This window comes from Nymphalis io, chromosome 1 (assembly GCF_905147045.1).
Source record: "Nymphalis io chromosome 1, ilAglIoxx1.1, whole genome shotgun sequence".
Classification (NCBI taxonomy): domain Eukaryota; kingdom Metazoa; phylum Arthropoda; class Insecta; order Lepidoptera; family Nymphalidae; genus Nymphalis; species Nymphalis io.
The window spans coordinates 4595123-4617724 of record NC_065888.1 but is presented as its reverse complement, the minus strand read 5'-3'; the positions used below and the strand labels follow the sequence as shown (position 1 = coordinate 4617724).

General features: G+C 31.2%; 2 protein-coding genes across 11 annotated transcripts in view; one reads left to right on the top strand and one right to left on the bottom strand.

The window, feature by feature from the left end:
- Window positions 1–18738, bottom strand: part of LOC126780322 (arfGAP with SH3 domain, ANK repeat and PH domain-containing protein) — a 56896-nt gene extending 38158 nt beyond the window's left edge. For all 9 annotated transcript variants that reach the window (XM_050504743.1, XM_050504911.1, XM_050505241.1 and 6 more), the window contains exons 1-3: window positions 18416–18738; window positions 5275–5347; window positions 469–617 (exon numbers count right to left, since the gene is read on the bottom strand). In XM_050504743.1, coding sequence (XP_050360700.1) covers window positions 469–617; window positions 5275–5347; window positions 18416–18541 — 348 coding nt within the window. In that variant the 5' untranslated portion in view covers window positions 18542–18738. The remainder of the gene's footprint in view (window positions 1–468; window positions 618–5274; window positions 5348–18415) is intronic.
- A 496-nt stretch (window positions 18739–19234) lies between these two features.
- LOC126780969 (biogenesis of lysosome-related organelles complex 1 subunit 5-like) lies at window positions 19235–21944 on the top strand. Of its 2 annotated transcripts, none has more exons than XM_050505702.1 (4): window positions 19235–19299; window positions 19540–19622; window positions 19775–19963; window positions 20056–20509. In XM_050505702.1, exons 1-4 carry the CDS (start codon window positions 19281–19283, stop codon window positions 20230–20232), a joined length of 468 nt encoding a protein of 155 aa, XP_050361659.1. In that variant the 5' UTR covers window positions 19235–19280; the 3' UTR covers window positions 20233–20509. The 2 variants fall into 2 exon arrangements, with proteins under 2 accessions (XP_050361659.1, XP_050361650.1); XM_050505693.1 differs by lacking the exon at window positions 19235–19299 and adding an exon at window positions 21513–21944 and having other exon boundaries at window positions 19748–19963; window positions 20056–20887.
- Window positions 21945–22602: the final 658 nt, after the last annotated feature.

Below are 22602 nucleotides of genomic sequence, written 5' to 3'. Positions count from 1 at the left end.
GCCTGTAATTACACTGGCTCACTCACCCTTCAAACCGGAACACAACAATATCAAGTATTGCTGTTTTGCGGTAGAATATCTGATGAGTGGGTGGTACCTACCCAGACGAGCTTGCACAAAGCCCTACCACCAGTAAAAGTTTCCTATTATATTGATTCAATTAAAATATCAGCGTTAACTTAAAACTAGCTTTAATATAAAATTCTCTTTGTTCTGTCTCACTGTTTGCACGTTTAAAAATTAAAAAATATTCCAATGTATTTTTATTATAAAATATGTATTTAAAATTTATGATTGCAAATTACTACTAATTTGATTTTTGACCGAATAAATAAATTATTAATTATTGAAAAATTTGATAGAAAATAATCCTTTTAAAGTTCATTTAATCTTACGCTATAGTACATACATACCAACTTAGTTTCTTTATGTATAATGGGACATAGTCTAAAACAATAATAAACTAACCAAGGTCTTCATGAGCGCCGATAGTTCCTTAGTGACAACGGCAAACTTGAAGAAAGCTGCACCAATGTCGGGCTCCGAGTATTTGCTGAGCGCGTTCTCCCCCAGCCGCTCCAGCGCCCGCGACAGGTACATTTCATTATCCACGTGTGCTATACAGATAGAATAATATATTATTATCAATTATAAACATAAAACAAATGAAATATATACAATTATAAAAACAAATTGAAATATTTTTGACACGTTGATATTAGGCCTAATACGAATGATGAATTAAAGGAATGTAATTAAAAATTAAATACATTTTAAAAGCAATGTGTTGTCACCTACCACAAGTGTGTACATTTTAGACGAATCGGTTATGTAAAACTGGTTTAGAATGCAGTTGAAAGATTAGATCGATACACATTAACGTGTTAAGTTAAATAAAAGCTTGTAAAAATTCAAATTACCATACCATTTCAATTACTTTTTACTAAAATCAACAGATCGCTAATATATATATAATGACGTTATAATACGTAAAATTTTTCAATTAAGATCACATAATAATAACAATGCACTTGCAATTGCACACAAAGACAAAACAGATACATTAAAACCAAAAATCAGAAAAGAAAAAAAAGTAGAAATTGTTACAATGCGGCCATATCTCTTTAGAGCGAACCCTTCCAGACAACCTTAGGAAAGAGAAAATTGTCAATTGACGGTACAATGTACAAGTACAATTTTTATAATGTGACAGAACTACACGTTCAGAACAAAACAGAAACTGATCCTACATACAGAATGAAACCCAACACGACGAGAGATAGTAACTTAATTCCACCATTTATAGGCGTGTTTCTTTTATCATAGTGTACAGCGAATTTAACTTAAGCCCGGGATTTCGTTACAATGGCTACCGGCTTTGTTTCATTTTACAAGGAAACTTGTACAACTTGATAAAGTGACGATCTCTATGATAGCCGGTGCTATGTTTAATTAGATAGAAGTATTAACGTGGTAAGCTAAGTAAACAAATAAAATTGTAATTAGACATGACTTTAAAACATTATGTATATAACACTACGTAATTATTTTTTTAGCATAAATAGTGGGCAATTGGGTCATTTGTTGGCACGTGGTCAGCGATACCCATAGACATATATGCCATAAGAAATACTAATAATCCCTTATCCCTCAAACGCGCCACGATGTTATGTCCCTTGTGCCTGTAGTTACATTGGCCAGTCATCCTTCACAAACTGAATACAACAATTGTATTACAAAGTATTGCTGATTGGAGTATGCGATAAGTGGATGCTTCCACACTCACAACTGGTGGTAACTATGTATGTATTGTATTGTAAGGAATATTATATTTATTTACAGCGCAGAAGTCTATGGTCCGTCTTCCTATTTAAAAGAAATAACCAATTTATTTTTCACATTCTCTACAACTCTGTCGATGCTTAAAGCATAGATTAAAAAAAACATCCAAAACTAATCACGTAGCACTATCACTGAACATTACCTTAACTGGAATGCTGGTTAGCCATTTAATGTATAAAATTGTTAGTCGCGTTGGCGGTAAGGAGATACGAAGACGGTGATCCGTGTCGAGGCCCACATTGGCTAGCTCTATCTTATCTACGCTTTCTGAATATTAAATGACGATACTTGAGCCTTACGCCTTTCAATTTCTCCGCTGGGCTCGTATAATCATTTCACTACCACTTTGTATGGACAAAACGAAGACTTGACAAGCTTTCATAAACATGAAAATGCATTAATGAAACAAAAACGCTATAAAAATACATCAAATATATTTGTGTAAAAGCGGAAAAAACTAAAAAAAATCATCCTCAACTTTATTCAGTAAAAAATATTTTATTCAACGATTTATATCTAAATATTTAGACAATAATTTATTACTGGCAATTTATCTATTTCCAACACGAATAATATAGCAATGTTCTCATCGATAAACAAATAACAAACCTATTATACTGTGTTTGTTATTATATACCGTACGATAATAAAAGTGAAGGAAATTCTTCTTGGAGTGATTCCAACAGTGATCTATAAACGATGCGGTACTGGCGCCATAACATGAATAGGAAGTAAGGTTGACGTTTTTTTTCATTTTTACATTAACGTAATAGTCATACTACTCAATATACCACGTAAGAATGTCCGTCTTGTTTGGTTGTTTTTGCAGGCGCGTGCTGCGCACGACCTTGCCGTCTGCGGCTAAGCGCAATCAAAACCCGTACGACCAGTTTGCAGCTCAGCTCGGAGGCTGTAAACAAACCCTAGCACGCGATGGAATTGTGAAGTCAATAAACTTTAACACTGTAACCAAACGCTCAGGATCGGTAAAAGCGAAAGCTATGGTTTTTGTCTTGTAACGTCAGTCTATATGAGTCTGATGAAGCTATATTGCCATTATAAGCCATTGAAAATTATACTACACAGTAAATTTTAAAAATATCTTACACTTCAACTCGTGTCTTATACATTATTATGTTTACAATAAATATGTATCATTTTCCTCGAACAATATTTTATGAGAATGATATGATAAATAAATATTGTTTTCAAAGAGTGTTAACAATTCAATTCAACAAATACATGTTTTAAATTTAAACTAGCACTAATATTATAAACGATTGAATTTAAAAAAAAACACGTAAGTTAGTGTTTATAGTTGAATATATAGTTAATGCTTGTTATTGTAACTATGCAATAGGTGTGACCAATGAAAAAAATAAACATTAATGAAATCAAACACGAACGCTTATTCGGTGGAGATTAAATAAAATATAATTAAAAAATGACGTAAGTTATGGACCATTAAAACCATTTTAAGCATTTTACAGAATTGAATGAGTAACCTATCACTGGTGGTAGGGCTTTGTGCAAGCTCGTCTGGGTAGGTACCACCCACTCATCAGATATTCTACCGCAAAACAGCAATACTTGATATTGTTGTGTTCCGGTTTGAAGGGTGAGTGAGCCAGTGTAATTACAGGCACAAGGGACATAAAATCTTAGTTCCCAAGGTTGGTGGCGCATTGGATATGTAAGCGATGGTTGACATTTCTTACAATGCCAATGTCTAAGAGCGTTGGTGACCACTTACCATCAGGTGGCCCATATGCTCGTCCGCCTTCCTTTTCTATTGAATGAGTAGAAAAGGTTTTATATTTAGGAACTACATAGTAGGTAGTACCAGTAAATATGAATCTACTTTAATTGAAATCGATTCCCATACAGTAAACATATGATTACAAATGTTTTACACCAAACCGATCTATTACAAGTTTTGAGGAGTACTTTGACTTTATTGCAATACATTTATTACCTACATATGTTAATACTTAACATAATTTTAAATTATTTGAAAGATCTCAAAATCGAAACTATATGTAATCTAATAATAAACATTAAAACACAAGCTACTTAAAAACTAGATATAATACAACTTAATTATCTTTATCTCCTAAATGTCTATATTATAGAATAGTTAGATATTCGTTTTAATATAATCTATCATAATATTGTAATGAAAGTTAAAACTTTTCACCTTTCCACTACGAAGAAACGAATTCCTTAATTATATTTAGACTCTGTCTATTCATAACACATCCTCCGCATCTATTTTGGTTGGTAGCGTGTCGTCAAACGGAACATGTACCAAAAATTCATATCTAAAAGTGTTTCGTTGAGAGCGCTGTTTTTATCCCACTGGCATTTGAGCACTGCGACGACCAAGTGCCGTATCTAATAACTTATTTCGACATACCATTCAAGACTAAAATAAACCGTAAAACGTCGTCTTACACACTTTAGACACGGCCTTACTTACATCTCCGGTTAATTTCAGTCTTACGTGTGTATATTATTTAGACACGTTATACATCCTACAGCCTTCATTTTACGCATCAATTTAAAACTTTTTTTATATTATTTACTGATATCGCATTTAGTAGAAATTGAGCCTTTTTATTTCGTTATGTTTATGACGAAATTCGATTAATTTTTGCTGACCCAATGTTTAGAATAAGTGTACATTAATCAAAGAGTATGATGGGTAAATACCACCAATTTTTCAGGTCTCTTATATGTAGGTATTTATTCCCCTTATGATCTGCGGTGCGCATTGCAGCAGCCTGTTTCAATAATCACCAAACATAGCCTCCAATAGGAAATGATACCTGGATTAAATGGTCCACGATCGGAACACTTATAGGCTTTTGCCTTACTATTCGAAAAAATTAATTCCCTTCGTTTTCAATAAACATAAAAACTAATAACGACAATAAATGGTGATATATCATACAAGTATTTAAATAATTCACTCGAATGCATTTAAGGCACGTTTTTCTATGAATACCGATAAGGCAGTGATTGGTTGGAGCAGATGCTCGACACCTGATAGTTGCCTATATCTGTTCGTAGTCTCAATAGCTCAACGGTTACTAAGCCCTCTGCGGTTGGTTGCGGTTGTTTAAAATCATTGGTTCGATTTCCAAAACTTTATAATGAAACTTCTATATAAGCAGACATAGTTTTAATTATCACTTAGTAAAAAATGTTTTGTTCGCTCTATATATTTTATTTTTTATCAAAAACAAATATATATATATATATATAGATAATTACAGCGCCAGAGTTTAATTATAATCGTGAAACCCAAAGGAATGCGTTATATAATATCGTCATCGTAAGTTGGACGGAACATCCAGAATACTAACAAAAATTAAAGTATTTTCTAAGCAAATAAGTGATTTTAAAAATAAATAAAAACGACTAACATACCATTTCCTGAATTATGAATAGCTTTTATCGCCTTCTTGAGTTTCGTTAGGCCATCGCGATCGAAATCCAGAGTCTGTAACAAAAAATAATAGATAAATATAGTATAAAGAAGTTATTTTGTTTATAATAATATTATATATTAATACATTTTAAAATTATATAAATTTCTATAAATTCTATTAACTGTTTAATTATATTTAAGGTACCAAATTAAGCACATGAAAATTCAGTGGTGCTTGCCCGGGTTTGAACCCACGATCATCGGTTAAGATTCACGCGTTCTTACCACTACGCCATCTCGGCTTTTTTTTTAATTTGTGATTATAATTCATCTCGTGCTTTACGGTGAAGGAAAACATCGAGAGGAAACCTGCATGTGTCTAATTTCACTGAAATTCTGCCACATGTGTATTCTACCAACCCGCATTGAAGCAGCGTGGTGGAATAAGCTCCAAACCTTCTCAAAAAGAGAGAGGAGGCCTTTAGCCCAGCAGTGGGACATTCACAGGCTGTTGCGGAAGGCACCAAAATGAAAACGGACATTTTTTTAAGTAATAATATCACTGTGAATTTAAAACTTGCATATAATTGCAACAATATTATATTCAATCCGATTAAAGCTGCTTCTAAAAGCGAGTCCCTGACCCCATTCTTTAGCGACAGGGTCATTCTGTGTACAGTTTTCAATAGGATCCTCAATTCAACGCAAGCTCCAAACATCTGTCACACAAACAACGATTTATCAACGCCCCTATAATACGAACTTCAAAAAACAAAACGGGTACCTACTATAACGTGGTCAATATTAATAGATTAACCAAATTAACTGTGTTAAATATACAATAACAAGAATGAATATGATGATTACAAAATATAACTTCAGATTAGTCGAGCTTGTAACAAATTAACAGTATAATAGACACCTACGTGTACAGTTAAGTCGAGATGGCCCAGTGGTAAGAACGCGTGAATATTAACCGATGAACGTGGGTTCAAACCCGGGCGAGCACCTCTGAATTTACATGTGCTTAATTTCTGTTTATAATTCATCTCGTGCTTTTCGGTGAAGGAAAACATCGTGAGGAAACCTGCATGTGTCTAATTTCATCGAAATTCTGCCACATGTGTATTCTACCAACCCGCACTGGAGCAGCGTGGTGGAATAAGCTCCAAACCTTCTCCTCAAAAAAGGGAGAGGAGGCCTTAGCCCAGCAGTGGGACATTTACAGGCTGTTACTGTACTGTACTGTGTACAGTTACGTAACATAAATATATCCGCCTACGAAATGAATCACAAGATACATCTTAACTAATATTATAAATGCCAGTGAGTTCGTTTTTTTTTACGCTTTCAAGTCTCAACAACAAATAGGATATAGGGCATATAACACCTGGCCTACCCCTCCCCTCCTTATACGCGGACGAAGCTTCGGGAAGAAACTAATCTATGATAATTCGCTTGAATCTCTCTTGAGTTCGATGCAGTTTGTAAAAACAAATTGCAATTAAAAACTATTTCGCGGACATTACGATCAACCGTATGAGCTGATTTCCCGTCACCATACGGGTGGTTGAGGCGATTACGTGCTCGATTTGTGGGCGCTTCATAAAATTCCTTAGTCGAGTCTTACAACATCACGAGTTTAGATGGGGTGGCTATTTTACATTCTGCCGGAAGCGCACGGCCATTCACAAAATACGTTATAAAAAAATATTAACCAATTAAATACGTACTGCAATAAATGTTTTATAACGCTTTTTATTAATAGAATTGACGAATAGGTATAATTGACACTTACAAATTTTTTTATTCTATGTTGAAGGTAATATAACTTGGTTTTATTTCTTAAGGTATCGCAGGTTTAATAACCGATTAGCGCATTTATTACTGCAACTGCATTTCATATTTTCATATGTTTGTACACTGTTCACGACACCCAGTTTTTGACGAGTTCGGCGTCTTTGTACCTGTGTCCTGTTTTCAAACCCTTGGTAAGTATGATGGAATTTAAATTTGTATATTGAATAAAATATAGCATCGCATTTGGATCCGAATAAATCCAACCGAAAATTATAGGAAAATCTAATGTATCAATTAATAACTTAATATATAACGTAAATATATATAAACCTGATGAATCACACGTATGAACTCTTATGAACTTATATTTTGCGTGTCACATCCTAAATACCTCTCTTTAAAACTTTATAAACGTTTGAAGTTACTGATTCATCGTTACAAACATTATATATATATATATATATACATATTTCCGGTCAAGTCACCTTGTGATTTTGCTTTGTTTTTTGTTTATTGACATCATATCAATCGCTACATTCAGTCGTCTTCTTACCATTTGTTTATTGGTAATCATTAACAGTTTATAATTTAAAGATTATAGCTCGCAATTTTGTTGTCTTTTTATTTTTACATCAAGATCAATCTTTTATACTTTAGATCCCTTGTTTGACAATATTTTATATATTGGTGTTTATGGATTTTAAATCCTTTAATAACAAAACAGTAAAGTACTTTACGATTCTCGAACGACGAACTATTTTTTTAACATTTGATAGTAATTTAAAATACTTTAGTCAATAAACGGTGTTATGTTGAAGTTCCTTATTTATTTTCTATAAAAAAAATCGCCTCTTATACAAGACCTACTCACAGCAGCAGGTCACGACGCAGACGCTAAGTTTTATGTAACAATATCGAATAATTGATGTCATCCACGCCTTAACACCTTACCACATATTTTACTAAACAATATATATAATATTGAAATCTCTTTCCCTCTTATAAATTTATCATTATATTGTAGAAACTGGTACATTATCAACCGCAAAAAGATTAAATTAAAACACTAGAATTAATTAAGACATTAAACTAGTTTAACTCAATCACAGCATTCAACAAAAAGCTCGCAATCTTGTTAAATGCAAGCGGTATACTTAGGTCTTCCATCTAAATACCTGAGTCGTAATCTGCAGTGCTTAATTGTTTCTCAGAGTCACTTCGCTCCGAATTCCTTTATGCTACCAGTTCCAGGGAATACAGCTGCCTTTTACGGTAACTGCCTCAGACAATGAGGTCATTCGGATTTCATTTAATATCGGTTCATATTTTCCTGGATTTGGACTTATTATTATAAACTATGTTGACTACTTGAGACATAAAGATACCTAATTATTATCTTTTCTAAAAACACTGCGATTTGTTTGTTCAATCGTTGCGATTTATTTGTTTGTTTTGTTTGTTCGCTTGAACGCTTTAATCACAGGATCTAGTAAACTGATTGTAAAATTTCTTTTTGCGTTAGATGCCCATATCATGTTAACATTATTTTGATAATAATAGCATTACTAATAGCACAATAATTGATATATACACATTATAACTATGATTTACTTAATTAATTGGAGTATGTAATACTAATGATACCTCATATTTTAAATCGAGTCATAACAGACAAAAATTTTTGTCGAAAAATAGTATTCTATATAATATATAATGATTTTAAAGACTTGGAAAACACTTTTGTTTACACGAAAATTGTTTTTTTTTATGATAAAAATGTAAACAAAAGTCATCTTTTGCTTGTATTTGTTCAATAGTATCAACTTTTAATAATACGTAATAGTTTAACTGTCTGTATAGTTGTTGGCTAATCGTATGTTTTAAATGAGTACTCTATATTTCATGATAAGCAGACCTTTAAATAGACGTTTTTATTGATACAAGAAACAGCTGGCGAAGAACACGGTTAGTTTAACAGATGTTCCTAAGTACCTACGTTTTTATTTTGATAGTTTTATAATTCTTTATTGTAAACTGCTTACATATAAAATCTATTTTTAATGAATACATATTGTGTCCGTGTTAATATCAGTTGTATCTTAATTTAGTTTTGCCTTATATCGATTTTAAATCACAAACATTTACACCTAAAAGCCTATCAGGGCTTGAATTTGCTTAAGTGCACTCTAAACCTAGTTATATATTAATTGCTTTGCATTATGTAATAGATGATAGACTATTCTAATAGCAGAAGGAGACGAGAACAAACCTTAGATTTACATACTCCATGAAATTTTTAATAATCGATCGTGTATGTTATATATAATATATAAACTATAAACAGTTCTCGAATGACATATCTTTATTTATAACGCAACACTTCTACTTTACTAACCAATTATATTCACTTTAATTTTACTACCAAAATTCCGATAACAACATCGCCGACATTTTAAACTGAATTTTATTACGAATCCAAAATGAATACCATAGAATATTTAAGATCCCGACCGATCAAATATATTGACCGATATTGGTCAAAGTCGTTTATCTTACTCCTCCTGTCGCTGCAATAGGGCTATAGAATCAAATTGGTCGAGACTTAGTCAATAGTAAGCCGATATGACCCAGTGGTTAGAACGCATGAATCTTAACCAATGATCGTGAGTTCGAACCCGGTCTAGCACCACTGAATTTTCATGTGCTTAATTTGTGTTTATAATTTATTTCGTGCTTGACGGTGAAGGAAAACATCATGTGTTTAATTTCAATGAAATTCTGCCACATGTGAATTGGTGCGGCGTGGTATAGTTCCAAAACCTACTCAATAAAGTAGAGGAGGCCTTAGCCCAGCAGTGCAGCATTCACAGGCTGTTACTGTACTGTATACAGTCAATATCATAATTTGTCCCCAAGATATGTGTTTTGATGTATAAATTTCGAATTTACAATTAATTGCGATATCGGCTTTGAATATCGTGAATAAGCCCTCACTTTAAATTCTTCAAAGTGAAAAGTCATTTATCCACTGTAACTTACATTGTTACTAATCAAATGTATTATATATATAAAAATGTTATCGAACATCTACAAAACATTATTTCGATAAGCATCGCCTTAAGCGAGCAAGTAATGACGTCGTTTATTTTAATTACACATGATTCATGTCTCGTGCATTTGAAATTAACAACGAGGATAAAAATATAAAAACAAACATTATTATCAAAGATCGTTGATGTAAAACAATGCAAGCGCTATGAATCATAGATCTATAAGCGTTCGTTCACGCAAATTAATAAATCTAGAAACCGTGACCTTTACACTTGAAACGAGTTGTTTTTTAGAGCTCGCAATTTTTTTTAAGTGAAATTAATTCATGACTATGAAATTGATAGCGAAAGCTTGTTGACCTTGTAACCCCAGTCATTGAACGTTTGAAGAAAATAACAAGAGAATATCTATGTACGTACGATACAAGTATGTATATTTACGATATTTTTACTTTCAGACGTTTCCTTGCTTTTCTATTAAGGCGTGCATGTATTTAAAGTTTGCCTATTTGTGTTGCATGTTTTCTCGGTAATTGTTATCGATTGTTATTGTTATGTTACTGGTGGTAGGGCTTTGTGCAAGCTCGTCTGGGTAGGTACCACCCACTCATCAGATATTCTACCGCAAAACAGCAATACTTGATATTGTTGTGTTCCGGTTTGAAGGGTGAGTGAGCCAGTGTAATTACAGGCACAAGGGACATAAAATCTTAGTTCCCAAGGTTGGTGGCGCATTGGATATGTAAGCGATGGTTGACATTTCTTACAATGCCAATGTCTAAGAGCGTTGGTGACCACTTACCATCAGGTGGCCCATATGCTCGTCCGCCTTCCTATTCTATAAAAAAAAAAAAAAATCGAAAATCTTTTGAAAAATTTGTTTGTAAATTAACATATATATACATATTTTATATAAATTCCTCTTCCTTTCTTTTTTTAACTATTTGAAATAATTGAATTAAATACGAAAAGTACTTAGTCTGCGTAATTATTCCCGTATTGCGTAAATTAACATATATATTTGTAAACTATATTGTCGCACTTTCTAATGACAATAATCGCAAACAATGTAAGCGTTTGTCATATCTAGATCATAGAGCAGGGTTTTTACAGTTATAATTAAATACTTACTTTTATAGTTAAACTGTAGATACCTTTGTTTATAAAATAAACCTTTATGTAGTTCATTCATTTATTTATATAGCATTGTATTAATATTCCAAGCAAATATAGTTTTTTAAATAAAAGTAAAAATTTAAGAAGAGGCCTTACGAATAGTTCAGCATTCTCAGTTACATCATACCGACGTTTTTAAATATACGAAATAAATGCCTAGCGAATATCAGCAACCCGTTAATTTTAAAAACTCTTGAACTTTGTGTTATGTAATGTAAGTTCCTCCTTAACAGATGACACCTGACGATGTTTCTTTCTAATACGATAAATCGTAATAGGAATGTATGATCGCAATAGGAGTGAATGATAATGATCTTATGACCACGCATTTTATTGCTTTAAAATTAATTAATCACATAAAAAATATAATTAAGAGTTTCATAGCAAGAAATAAAAACAAGTCATTTTACTAAAAAAATTAGTGAGGATTTATTGTATAAAAAAAAAAGATAAAACATACCTTGTATTCGAATTTTTGAATTTAGTTTTTTATTTAAACACACGAAAAGTTGTTACAAGTGAAAAGAAAAAGTACCTATAGTTTTTGTTTCTGTGATAGGTAGTAAGTTTTTTAAGCTAAACATCTTAAATAACATTAAAGTTAATTGACATTAAAGTGGCTGAGTGGGTCAAAACGATTTGTATACAGAGTCCTAAATTAAATATGTATAATACAATGTACATAATCAAAAGTTTGTAATCCCTTATCAAACCATATATGTACTATATAGATAGAATAAAAGATCTTTCAAAGTCCAAAACGACATTTTCTGTGTTCAAGTTCATTAAAAGAATTACGTGGAATTACGCGCTAAATGAATAAAACTAAGTACAAATGTATAAAAGTAAATAATAATAAATGTCTGTGATTACAAAATAATGCCTCTTTTTAAGTTAATGCGGCTATATCTGATTTACCAAAACAAAAACATATTTATATTTATTTGTCTGTCTGTTTGTCCGGGGTAATTCAAATATATAGTATTTTCATCACAAACTGGCGCCACGCTGCCAAAGCAGCGGGTTTCGCTGCCGTTAATAATATGTAAACGTGAAGAAACAAACTAATCAGAGATTATCTAGAATGTTATGTTTTTTTTTTATATTTCGTGTCATTCGTATGTGCGGAAAGTATATAAGACTAACAAAATGATACTATATATTATAATTTATTAATTACATTAAAATGATCACTGAACACCGAACCGAAAGTGTATATTTTTTTCTTTTCAGAGAAACGTTGTTAGAAAGTAATGGAAAACTCGAAACGAGATTTCGATCTGGGTCGAAGTGGTCCCAACAAGACCAAGCCGCCACATAAACACAAATGTGAAAGGGTCACATGTGTTCTATAAAATATCGTTTTTAAATACAATAATAAATCATATTAACTTAACAGAGCGTCGAATTGAAGTATATTTAAATACATTCATGAATTACGTTAAGGAAATATTATATCTAAATAAAACAACCATGACCATGAGATTTTGCATAAATTAAAGTATTTTTCCAAACGGACAAAAACATTAAGATGAAGAAGAAGAAGCACTTTTATAGGACTTTTTTTTTAAATGTATAGGAGGCTAGCGCTTGACTGTTATCACACCTGATGGAAAGTGAAATACAGTCTAAGATGGAGCGCGCTTGCCTAGGAAATGCCTATTCACTCTAGAATTGAACAAAGGTACCCACATTGTAGGTGGTGGGGAAAACGGAGGTCGGGAGGGTATTCCAGATCTTGGCGGTGCGTATCAGAAACGAGGAAGCAAATCGTTTCGTACGTGTCTTAAATACGTCAACTACGTACGGGTGTAGATCTTTTCGATGCCTCGCAGTTCTATGGTGAAAAGGTGTTGCTTTTATTTATAATTTCAAAATTTGATAAGATTGCCAAAGTGGTCATGATCGATCCTGTAACATTGGGCTAGACGGCCCTTTATTTCTTTTCAACGCCGAAAAAAACCCGTTACGCGTTTCCCCCACGGGAAATTTCCCCAGTGGGGGGCTCGCCGGTGTCCAAGGCGCCGAGTGCGCCCCGAACATCGGAATACCCACAAAAAAGCGGTACCCTTTCAGTCTTCACGAGGAGCGCCACGGGATCGCTTTCGCATGCAAGTGTGCGAAAATAGCATAGTTCGTCGTCAGTTGTTTTTTTCAATTGTTTGTAAACAAACCTTTGTTGTACGATACGTTGAAACAAAAACAAGTTGAACTACTTTGTTATAACTATGATGGTATCTGTAGGAGATAATTGAATTGTATACAAGTTACAAGCTAGTATTATTGTCTATGCAAAAAAATAAGAATCAATAATATATATATAGGCTGAAATATGACGAAATAATAAATCCAGCAATAAGTGCAATATCAGACATACGTATTGGCGCTGTAAGAAATCACAGTCCTAAAACCGAAACAAAGCATAACAATATATTGCTATATAGCAGTAGAATATAAATACGTGGTACACGGATGAGCTTGCACATACCAGCATTGCATTGCATATAACCAGTTGATCGATAAAAGCAGGAACACTGTATTTTCAATCATTAAGTTTAAAGAGGCAGACATGATACGCGCGTCATCAATTTATTGCACGAATCATTTCATCCGTGCATGTAATCCATAACGCATGGTATATTACTGACTTTATTGTTTAAAAAGCATTGTACATTACAGACGTTATCTATACTAATATTATAAATGCGAAAGAAACTATGTCCGTCTGTCTGTACTTGCCTTACGTTTTTACAACTTTCACTGAACCGAATTTAATCAAATTTGCTTTTACATCTAACATTTGCGCACAAAGAAATTTGGCAACTCCTTTCTTTGTCGCACTTCCAAAAAATGGAATTATTTACCAGCTCACGTGTTCTCCTCTTCTTACAACCCGGGTTCCTTCAAACGAGGCGTTAGGAGGCATCTTAAGGGCCGGCAAGGCGGAAGCGGCTAGTGCAGAACATTCTTCCCGACTGTACTGGCCGTCGTCGCGTTTGGACTCTACTACCACTTACCATCAGGTGGAGTAAAGTCATTTGCTTTCCCGGCAAATATATAACTTCCTCGCGATAATACGCGAGCGAAAACTAGTTGTTTATATTTTTTACTCGTTTACACGTGGTGCACAAGTTTATTATACATACATAATATTTCAAACAAGACTTCATTGAAGACAACATGTTTTTATAAAAACTATGTCATGCCTTTATTCCGTTCATTCGTTAAAGATTGTGAAATTGTGACACACGTAGCATACAACGTAAGTTTCATCGATGTTTTAGTTTTTATTATATATAAATATATTTGTTCGATTTTCAAAATGACACATTTGAACTAAAATTATCGTATAGATAATAAATATTTTCACATTTTGTTTATCTAAACCAAAAATACAGATTACGACTCAATTTTAAGTTTGATTTTTAATATTCATTCGGTATAGTATCACAATTTAATACAGATGTCTTATTATGAATTATGGTTACTTATAATAATAATAACATAAATGTATAATCATGAATATTGATTATTGTGATGTGTAGTTTTTAGTAATTATCTCAATTCTTGCTGAAAATAATCCTCTATTAAGATTAAGTGATTTTTTTACGAAAAATGGATGGACGTTGTAAGAATGCCGCTAACCACAAACAAAATGCCATATGATCTAACCTACAGTAAAAACGCTCCGAAAAATGATTTGACAATGTATTAGCGATGGGTTGGCGACAGGCTCTGTCTAGCCTTAATAGCGTGCCAAATCCTTTAAATAAATTGCCTGGACGGCGACCTCCTCGCCTCACGGAGAAAAGGAGCTTATTCCACCACTCCGCTTTAATACGAGTTTTCATTTGCCACATACAGGTTCCCTCACGATGCTTTCCTAGGCCGCCGAGCGTTAGATAAGCACATAAAAACTGCACACAAACACTCGGACAAGAATATTTGGGAACCCGCAGCCAGTTTGCTTAGGATTTGGCTTGCCGGTTGAAAATTAACAGTGCTCTGAATACAAATATAGTTGTATAGTATGATAAATAAATAAAACACGTATATTATTATTGTATACCAATTTGTTGCGTCACAAAGTTAAATTATAGTTATACTTCATTTAATTATTATTCGCTCCGTAGATTTACATAGGTACTTTGTTTGTGTTACTAGATGTTATTCTTTTAATTATCTCTCTTTTATCGTAGATCTATAGTAGACATATAATATAACGTTTAATAAATACATTTTTTTTTTTTTTTTTTCAATTGAATTTTTATATTAAACTTAACTAATTTCAAATTACGGTAAACTGCCGTTTACAAAAAATATTTATTTTATTCACACACTAAATCAATTTGCCGAATTGAGCTGCAGTGCCTACATACTCAGTATTGACTAATTAAAAGAGAAAGTTCATACAAACTCGGCTCTTGTACATGTCGTTGTCGACAAAGTCCGAAAAATACTTTCGCCGAAAACTTATTTACTTAACAGCTTTAAACCCGACTATCCTAAAAATATTCGTATTGTCAAGAGGCTTATTATATATTTTGGTATTAAATTATTTACTTGGCGATTGTTTCCACCAGAGTAGAATAAACAAATGAAGGTCTTTAGCACGTAAGCGCTTCAATAGCGAGGAACCAAAATCAACATTAGAATACCTGACCTTCCAAGGGTTGCCGGTGGTAAGCCTGTCAAATCCCTTTTTCATGGTGTACGCAAAATGCACCACCAAATAAATAGTATCATTATATCAAGCGTATGCAATGATAAGAAATATATTGTTATTTATAAATATTTGGAATCAATTAATGATTATTTCTTACGAGGTCGTTCAATTATTAGAAACGTGCATGCTTGGGATTTACTTTAAAATGTATATATTTAGAATTTTGATAATTTTACACAAATAAAGGTCTCAAGAGTTCGTTGTAGTATTCTCGAATATCTTGAGTATAAATGATACTATTAAATTCAAATTCATTTCGTCCGATACGTAATCGCGTTATAAACACATTGCTAACATTGAATGGCAAGTAAATTATATGATAAATGAATGAATGAACGATTAATCGTTTATTATTGTTTCGAAGAGTCAAGTGGGAAGCGGTAGTGTGGGCAGACTAAAATCGTATTTTTATGTGCCTTTGCCAATATATTTGCCTATACGAGATAAAAATCTAAAGTTCTTAGTTGAAGTATTAAAACTAAGGGAATATAATATTATGTTATTTAAAACAAAAAAGGGATTAATGACTACGTAAAATAATTGGATATAAATACAGACTTTCATTAGATTCTTTGCTTTGCTTTGCTATATAGATGAATTCTTTTGTTTGTTTAGTTTTTATTTTCGATAATTTCGATTGCTGACGACCAAAATTTACGTAATGTTTTATAGCGTGTTAAATTACATAATAATAATAATTATATATATAACACAATCGTTATCTCTTCATCTATTTATTATGAACACACAAAACTCTTTAAAATAACAACAAATTTATTACAACTTGTATAAAAGATCATTACAATAAATACTTCTTTCAATGACTACAAACTTTGCACAAATGACATAGGCATATTTTATGTCAACTAAGGAGAAATTCTGTATGGAAGCACACTCCAGCCAGAGATCAAATTATGTAAGTTGAGCCACAAACAAAAACAGCTTTATCACAGTTTGGTGCAACAGCAGAAACATTTCTCATTTTACATGCAATAGCTATAAAGTGATGTATTGTATTGTTTATTCTTACAATGTTGGCTCCTTGTATAAATAACCTTACTTGATTATAATATTAATTTTGCTTTATTAAATAACCATGATGAGTATAATCTTTATTGTTTATTGACAAAAATTACAATAATTATTTAATATAACCTTTAATAGATAAGTTGGTATTTTTAAGATGTGATGTTTTAATCATACATGTAAAATGAAAACACACTTTCTGTTTTAAAGTGCTTTATATTTTGTAGAGAATGCAATCCTACAGTAAGATTTGACGACTGGTTTAAACAGAATTTATGCTGAATTTAGTAATACTTATCTACCAAAGCTTAATACATAAATTTAATTAGATATATTATTTTAAATAATAGTCTGTAGTACAAATCAATATATACTTTTGTTGTCAATAGATGGCATGCTGTAAAAAATAACCAATAATACTTTTGCTAATGTTGCTAATGTAAAAATTTCAATCTTATCAAAACCTTTATATTTCCTTAATCATCTGATTATGTACAAAAAAATACAGCCATTTTGTAGAAAAAAATCAATAAATACATACATTTTATAAAATTAAAAATTATTTAGTTTGATTAAATTTAAATAGAAAAAAAACTACTTATAAAATATTTTTTTAAATATCATTACATAATTAATGCAAAAAAATATGGTTAACACTTGACAAGTAAACTTAAAAAATGTGTCAATAGCTTCATGGAGGAGGGTCAGATAGGGCAAGAAAATGTTAGAAAATAATTTAATTGCAAAATGATATTACCTATATAATTATACTACATATAGGTCACAATACACACACAATACAAAAATGTTAAATAAATACATACAACAATAAAGAAAATGAAATCATTCATTTTTTTTTAATAAGCAAATTTTATAGATATATTCTAAATATATTATATTTCGAGTTTCTATATTATAAAAATTTATATTCTGCTTTTCACATATTTTTTTTTTAATATAGTTTAAAACACATTTTACAAAAACCTGCAATTTTGTTTTATTAATTTATTTATATGATTATTAAATAAATATATTTATAAAAATAAATTTATTACAATTTATCTTATTTTAAACTGATGTGTTTTTTATTTAGTTACATTAATATTTTTCAGTATGTAGGCAACAATTTTATAATAATTACTTAGTGTACGAAGTTATATATGTTTGGGTATTTATTTCAGAACTATTTATTTAGTTTAAACTAAATATGTTGTAAATTTGAAAGTGATTTGAATAAGGGTAAAAATATGCCAATAAAAATAAGGAAATATAAACCAAATTGCAGAAAAATATTATCTGCTACTATTAATTAATTTTATTACTACTAATAATTATAATAGTGTAAAAAACCATACTTCTCACCTCTTCCAAAGCGTTTATTGTTTGTCGGCATTGTGGCATACGCGAAACAAATGTCGATGTAGTTGGTGAACTGTAATCCTCTCGAGTTTCGTCAATAAATTCACCAATACCTATAAGACCCGGCATGATGACCACAATACATAAACTGCACTTAAGCTGAGTCTTGTATCACATTCGTTTAATACAATTTTTACGATCTATTAACTATATTAATCGAAATAGAAACACGCAATAATCCGAACACATATTGTTAGGCACAAATCACTTCTGCGCAAATAAAAACAATTTGCGTTGATTTTAGCAAACGAACACATCCATCTCAACGATCATGAATGAACAAACTAAATTGAAATTGAATTGAATGTATGATTTATAGAATGAATGATAAAATAAAATTGACAGAAAGAACGAACATTGTCATAGACAAAGCAAATCCTGGTACTCAATCTTTACATAGCCATTCGGTAGCGTCACCAATAAAAAGTAAAACAATACTATAATTATCGTTAAAATGTTTGATTTCGTTAAACATATGACTCAAAAAAATAAAAAAAACTATAATGATATATATATCTTTAAAACCTAACTAACAAAATACATTTACTTTCGAAGATTTATACAAATAAAATAATTGTTATTAACTATTGCAAAATTGCAAGAAAAAATAGACAAAACATTTTACATATTTCTGAAAAATAGTCTTATAATTGGTATTTGCTGTTCATTTATTTTTGATAAAATGACAAACATCTATCATAAAACTTTTTCATTTCACTAACAACAATGTTAAATTTTTCTATACTCTATGGTTTACTGAATTCATTCTGTAAGCCATAGAGTATAAATCAAAATTTAACAATTGATAATGACTGAGCTGTCACGAGGTATGATAATAATTCCTATTTTATTTATTCCGTTATATTATTTTAAAGTAATTAGATATTTATACCCAGGAAATTTACTCATTACAACAACCAATCAGACACATAATATTGAAATATACCATTGATGATTATTTTAATTTTATGTAGGTCGGTAGGATCCGCAACCGTATCTTGCAATAAAATTTATTAGAAGAATAAGTTATTTTATTTATTAAAAAACTAAATTATTCCTTTTTTTAGAAATCAGTGAGATTTGGTCAAGGTTGTTTGACCATCGCCCGTTTCTCAATGGTGAAATAAAGTTTATGTTAAAAGAATTCGAGGTAAATAATTTTATTTAAAAAAAAAAAATTACATAATTTCCGAAGTATTTTTTTGTCGTGCAATGAATTAGTAGTTGTAATTATATATTTATAATCGTCATGTTTGTATTAAAATTTAAAAACAGGAAAATACATTACAATTTATTTTTAAGGAAAAACGAGGAGACAGAGAAGTCGAAAACTTATTTGTCATACTTGAAAATCTAACAGATATAAAAGATACTCAAGCTGAAAAAATTATCAAGAGTTCAAGTGCAGCACTACCCGTACTAGGAGAAAAATTAGCACAAGCATTAAAACTTTCCGAGGAAATTGAAAAAGATTACCTTGAATTGCAAAAGGTAATATATAGTACAATTCATATGTAACTATGCTCATTGATATTGTTTAAAATCAACTTCACATGTTATTTCTAATAAACAATTACCCCTAGGTTACTAAGAAGAAGTTGTTAGAGAATCGTGAGAAAAGACAGAAGGAATGGGATCAGTTTATTGATGACATGAACTTTAAATGTCAAAGAATTGACAACACATTTGAAGAAAAAGAAGAAGAGTTGAGGGACTTGTATGCAGACTTGAATCATAAGCTCAATATAACAAATAAATAAACAATGGATCTAAAAGGGTCACTAGTTCATACTTATATTAAGATTTACCCAACAGAGAAACTAATTAAGTTCTTAAAAACAATAGCACCCTCCGATGAGCTACCTCATAATATAAATGAAATTGTAACAGGAAATAATATTCTATTTAAAACTTACAGTAATGATAAAATAAAACCCACACATCTATCTAGTTCTGACATAGACAATTTAAAAAAGATTAGAGAATCTTATCCGGATATTGTTTCTGAAAAAACAGTTTTAATTGAACCAGTTACTGAAACCAATACCAATCTTAAAGGAAATAAAATAAATCTTGATGAAAAAGATGAAGAAAACAAATCAGAAAAAGATAAACCCAGTGCAGGTTCTGATAAGACAAACACTGATATATTCCTTGTTACAGCTGATATTGATTGGTTATATAATCATTTAAATAGTAGAAGAAATAAAAAAGAAGATGTTCCTTACCTTCACACACTTTTAGAAGGGGCTCGCATTGATGTGCCAGAAAACAAAACAATAAAGAGAAATCCTGTCCTAGAAGCAAGATGTGTTAAATTAAGAGCTCAGCAAGAAGCTCGTGAATATAGAAAAATGACAAAAGGTGTTGACAATGTCAGAATGAGATTTCCTGAAGATAACATTTCATATCAATGTAAGTTTTTTGTTTTCGACTAATTTCTGAGACCATAGTTAAATGCAAAAAATATAATATATTAGAATATATATATTTAATTACAGTTGTCATTAAAAACTCTTAAAATAAAATGTTACAGTGCACTAATGTCTTTGTCATGTGCAGGATCCAATAACAATAGTATGTCTTTTAGCCTTGAACAATTTGTTTGATTAAAATTCTGTACAACAAAATCAATTTCAATATCTTATTTAAAATTGATAGTGTAAATGGAATTATTATTTAGTAAAACTATTTTAAATCACCACCACAATCAGTCTCCATGACCTAACTAGACTTGATGTTGCTATAATTTCTCACATGATACCTTACTGATGTAACATACTATAACTTATTGATATTTTAGAGTTTATTGCATTGCATTATATGTAAGGTCAAAACAGTATGGCCATTCCACAATGAAATTAAGGTTTTATTATATCTCAGCCTCTAAAATGTGCAATTCAAATATTTGATCAATAAGACATCATTGGCAATACTTTGTATAAAACAGTAGTGATGTTAATAAAGATTAAATTCTACAAAGACAACATTTATCTATTACATTCCTTATACATACAATAATCTTGTCTTTTATTTGCAGTGAAACAACTTAATCGGCAGCTCATAGCAATTGGACAGTTCATTATTTCAATATTTGCTGGTTTCCTTTTTGGATTTAGAGGTGTTGAATGGATGGTGGGCAATTTAGACTTTGGATTCAGATTATTATTAGGTGTCATGTGTGCTTTAGTTATTGCTCTTGCGGAAATATATTTCCTTGCAAAGAAATTAAACGAAGAACTTAACATTCCTGAAACAACACAACTGGGAGGTCCCCTGAAATTTGCTGATCAACAGAAATACTCTTCTGAAAACATAAAATCAGCACATGAAAAACAACATCAAGATTAATTTTCATAAACAATAATATTGTATTGTATTATTTATTGAATATTAAATTAATATAACCTACTACAGTGTAAGTCACAATATCATTAAGTTTTGTTAAACTAGAATTGAAGGTTAATAAATAAATACAATAATAATTATAAAAAATGTTTACTATGACCTAATTGAACATTGATTTGGTCATTCTTCTGATGTACTTCTTTGATTGGTTGCTTTTTTTTTTTTTTTTTATAGAATAGGAAGGCGGACGAGCATATGGGCCACCTGATGGTAAGTGGTCACCAACGCTCTTAGACATTGGCATTGTAAGAAATGTCAACCATCGCTTACATATCCAATGCGCCACCAACCTTGGGAACTAAGATTTTATGTCCCTTGTGCCCGTAATTACACTGGCTCACTCACCCTTCAAACCGGAACACAACAATATCAATATCAACAATATCAAGTATTGCTGTTTTGCGGTAGAATATCTGATGAGTGGGTGGTACCTACCCAGACGAGCTTGCACAAAGCCCTACCACAAGTAAAAGCTTTCGTTGGTTACTCTTTAAGTAATTTATCACAAAACATTTTTGGACCAACTCTAATTACTTAACGTCTTTTCAGTGTTAAATATAATGAGTTGTCCATTTATAAACCTCGCACTGGTCAAATGTTTTCAGTACAAGAATAATAATAAGACCTAAATAAACTTTATATTTCTTTTATTGAAGGAATAATGAACATTTAAAAATAAAACAATCACTTTGACATTTAGTGATTAGGCTATTACTAATTAT

What these genes read in the sequence shown, in the direction of transcription:
- LOC126780969 (XM_050505693.1), top strand. Translation starts at nt 20,236, where the DNA reads ATGGATCTAAAAGGGTCACTAGTTCATACTTATATTAAGATTTACCCA. An exon ending in AGATAACATTTCATATCAAT is followed by an intron (nt 20,888 to 21,512) that starts GTAAGTTTTTTG and finishes TTTTATTTGCAG; the next exon opens with TGAAACAACTTAATCGGCAG.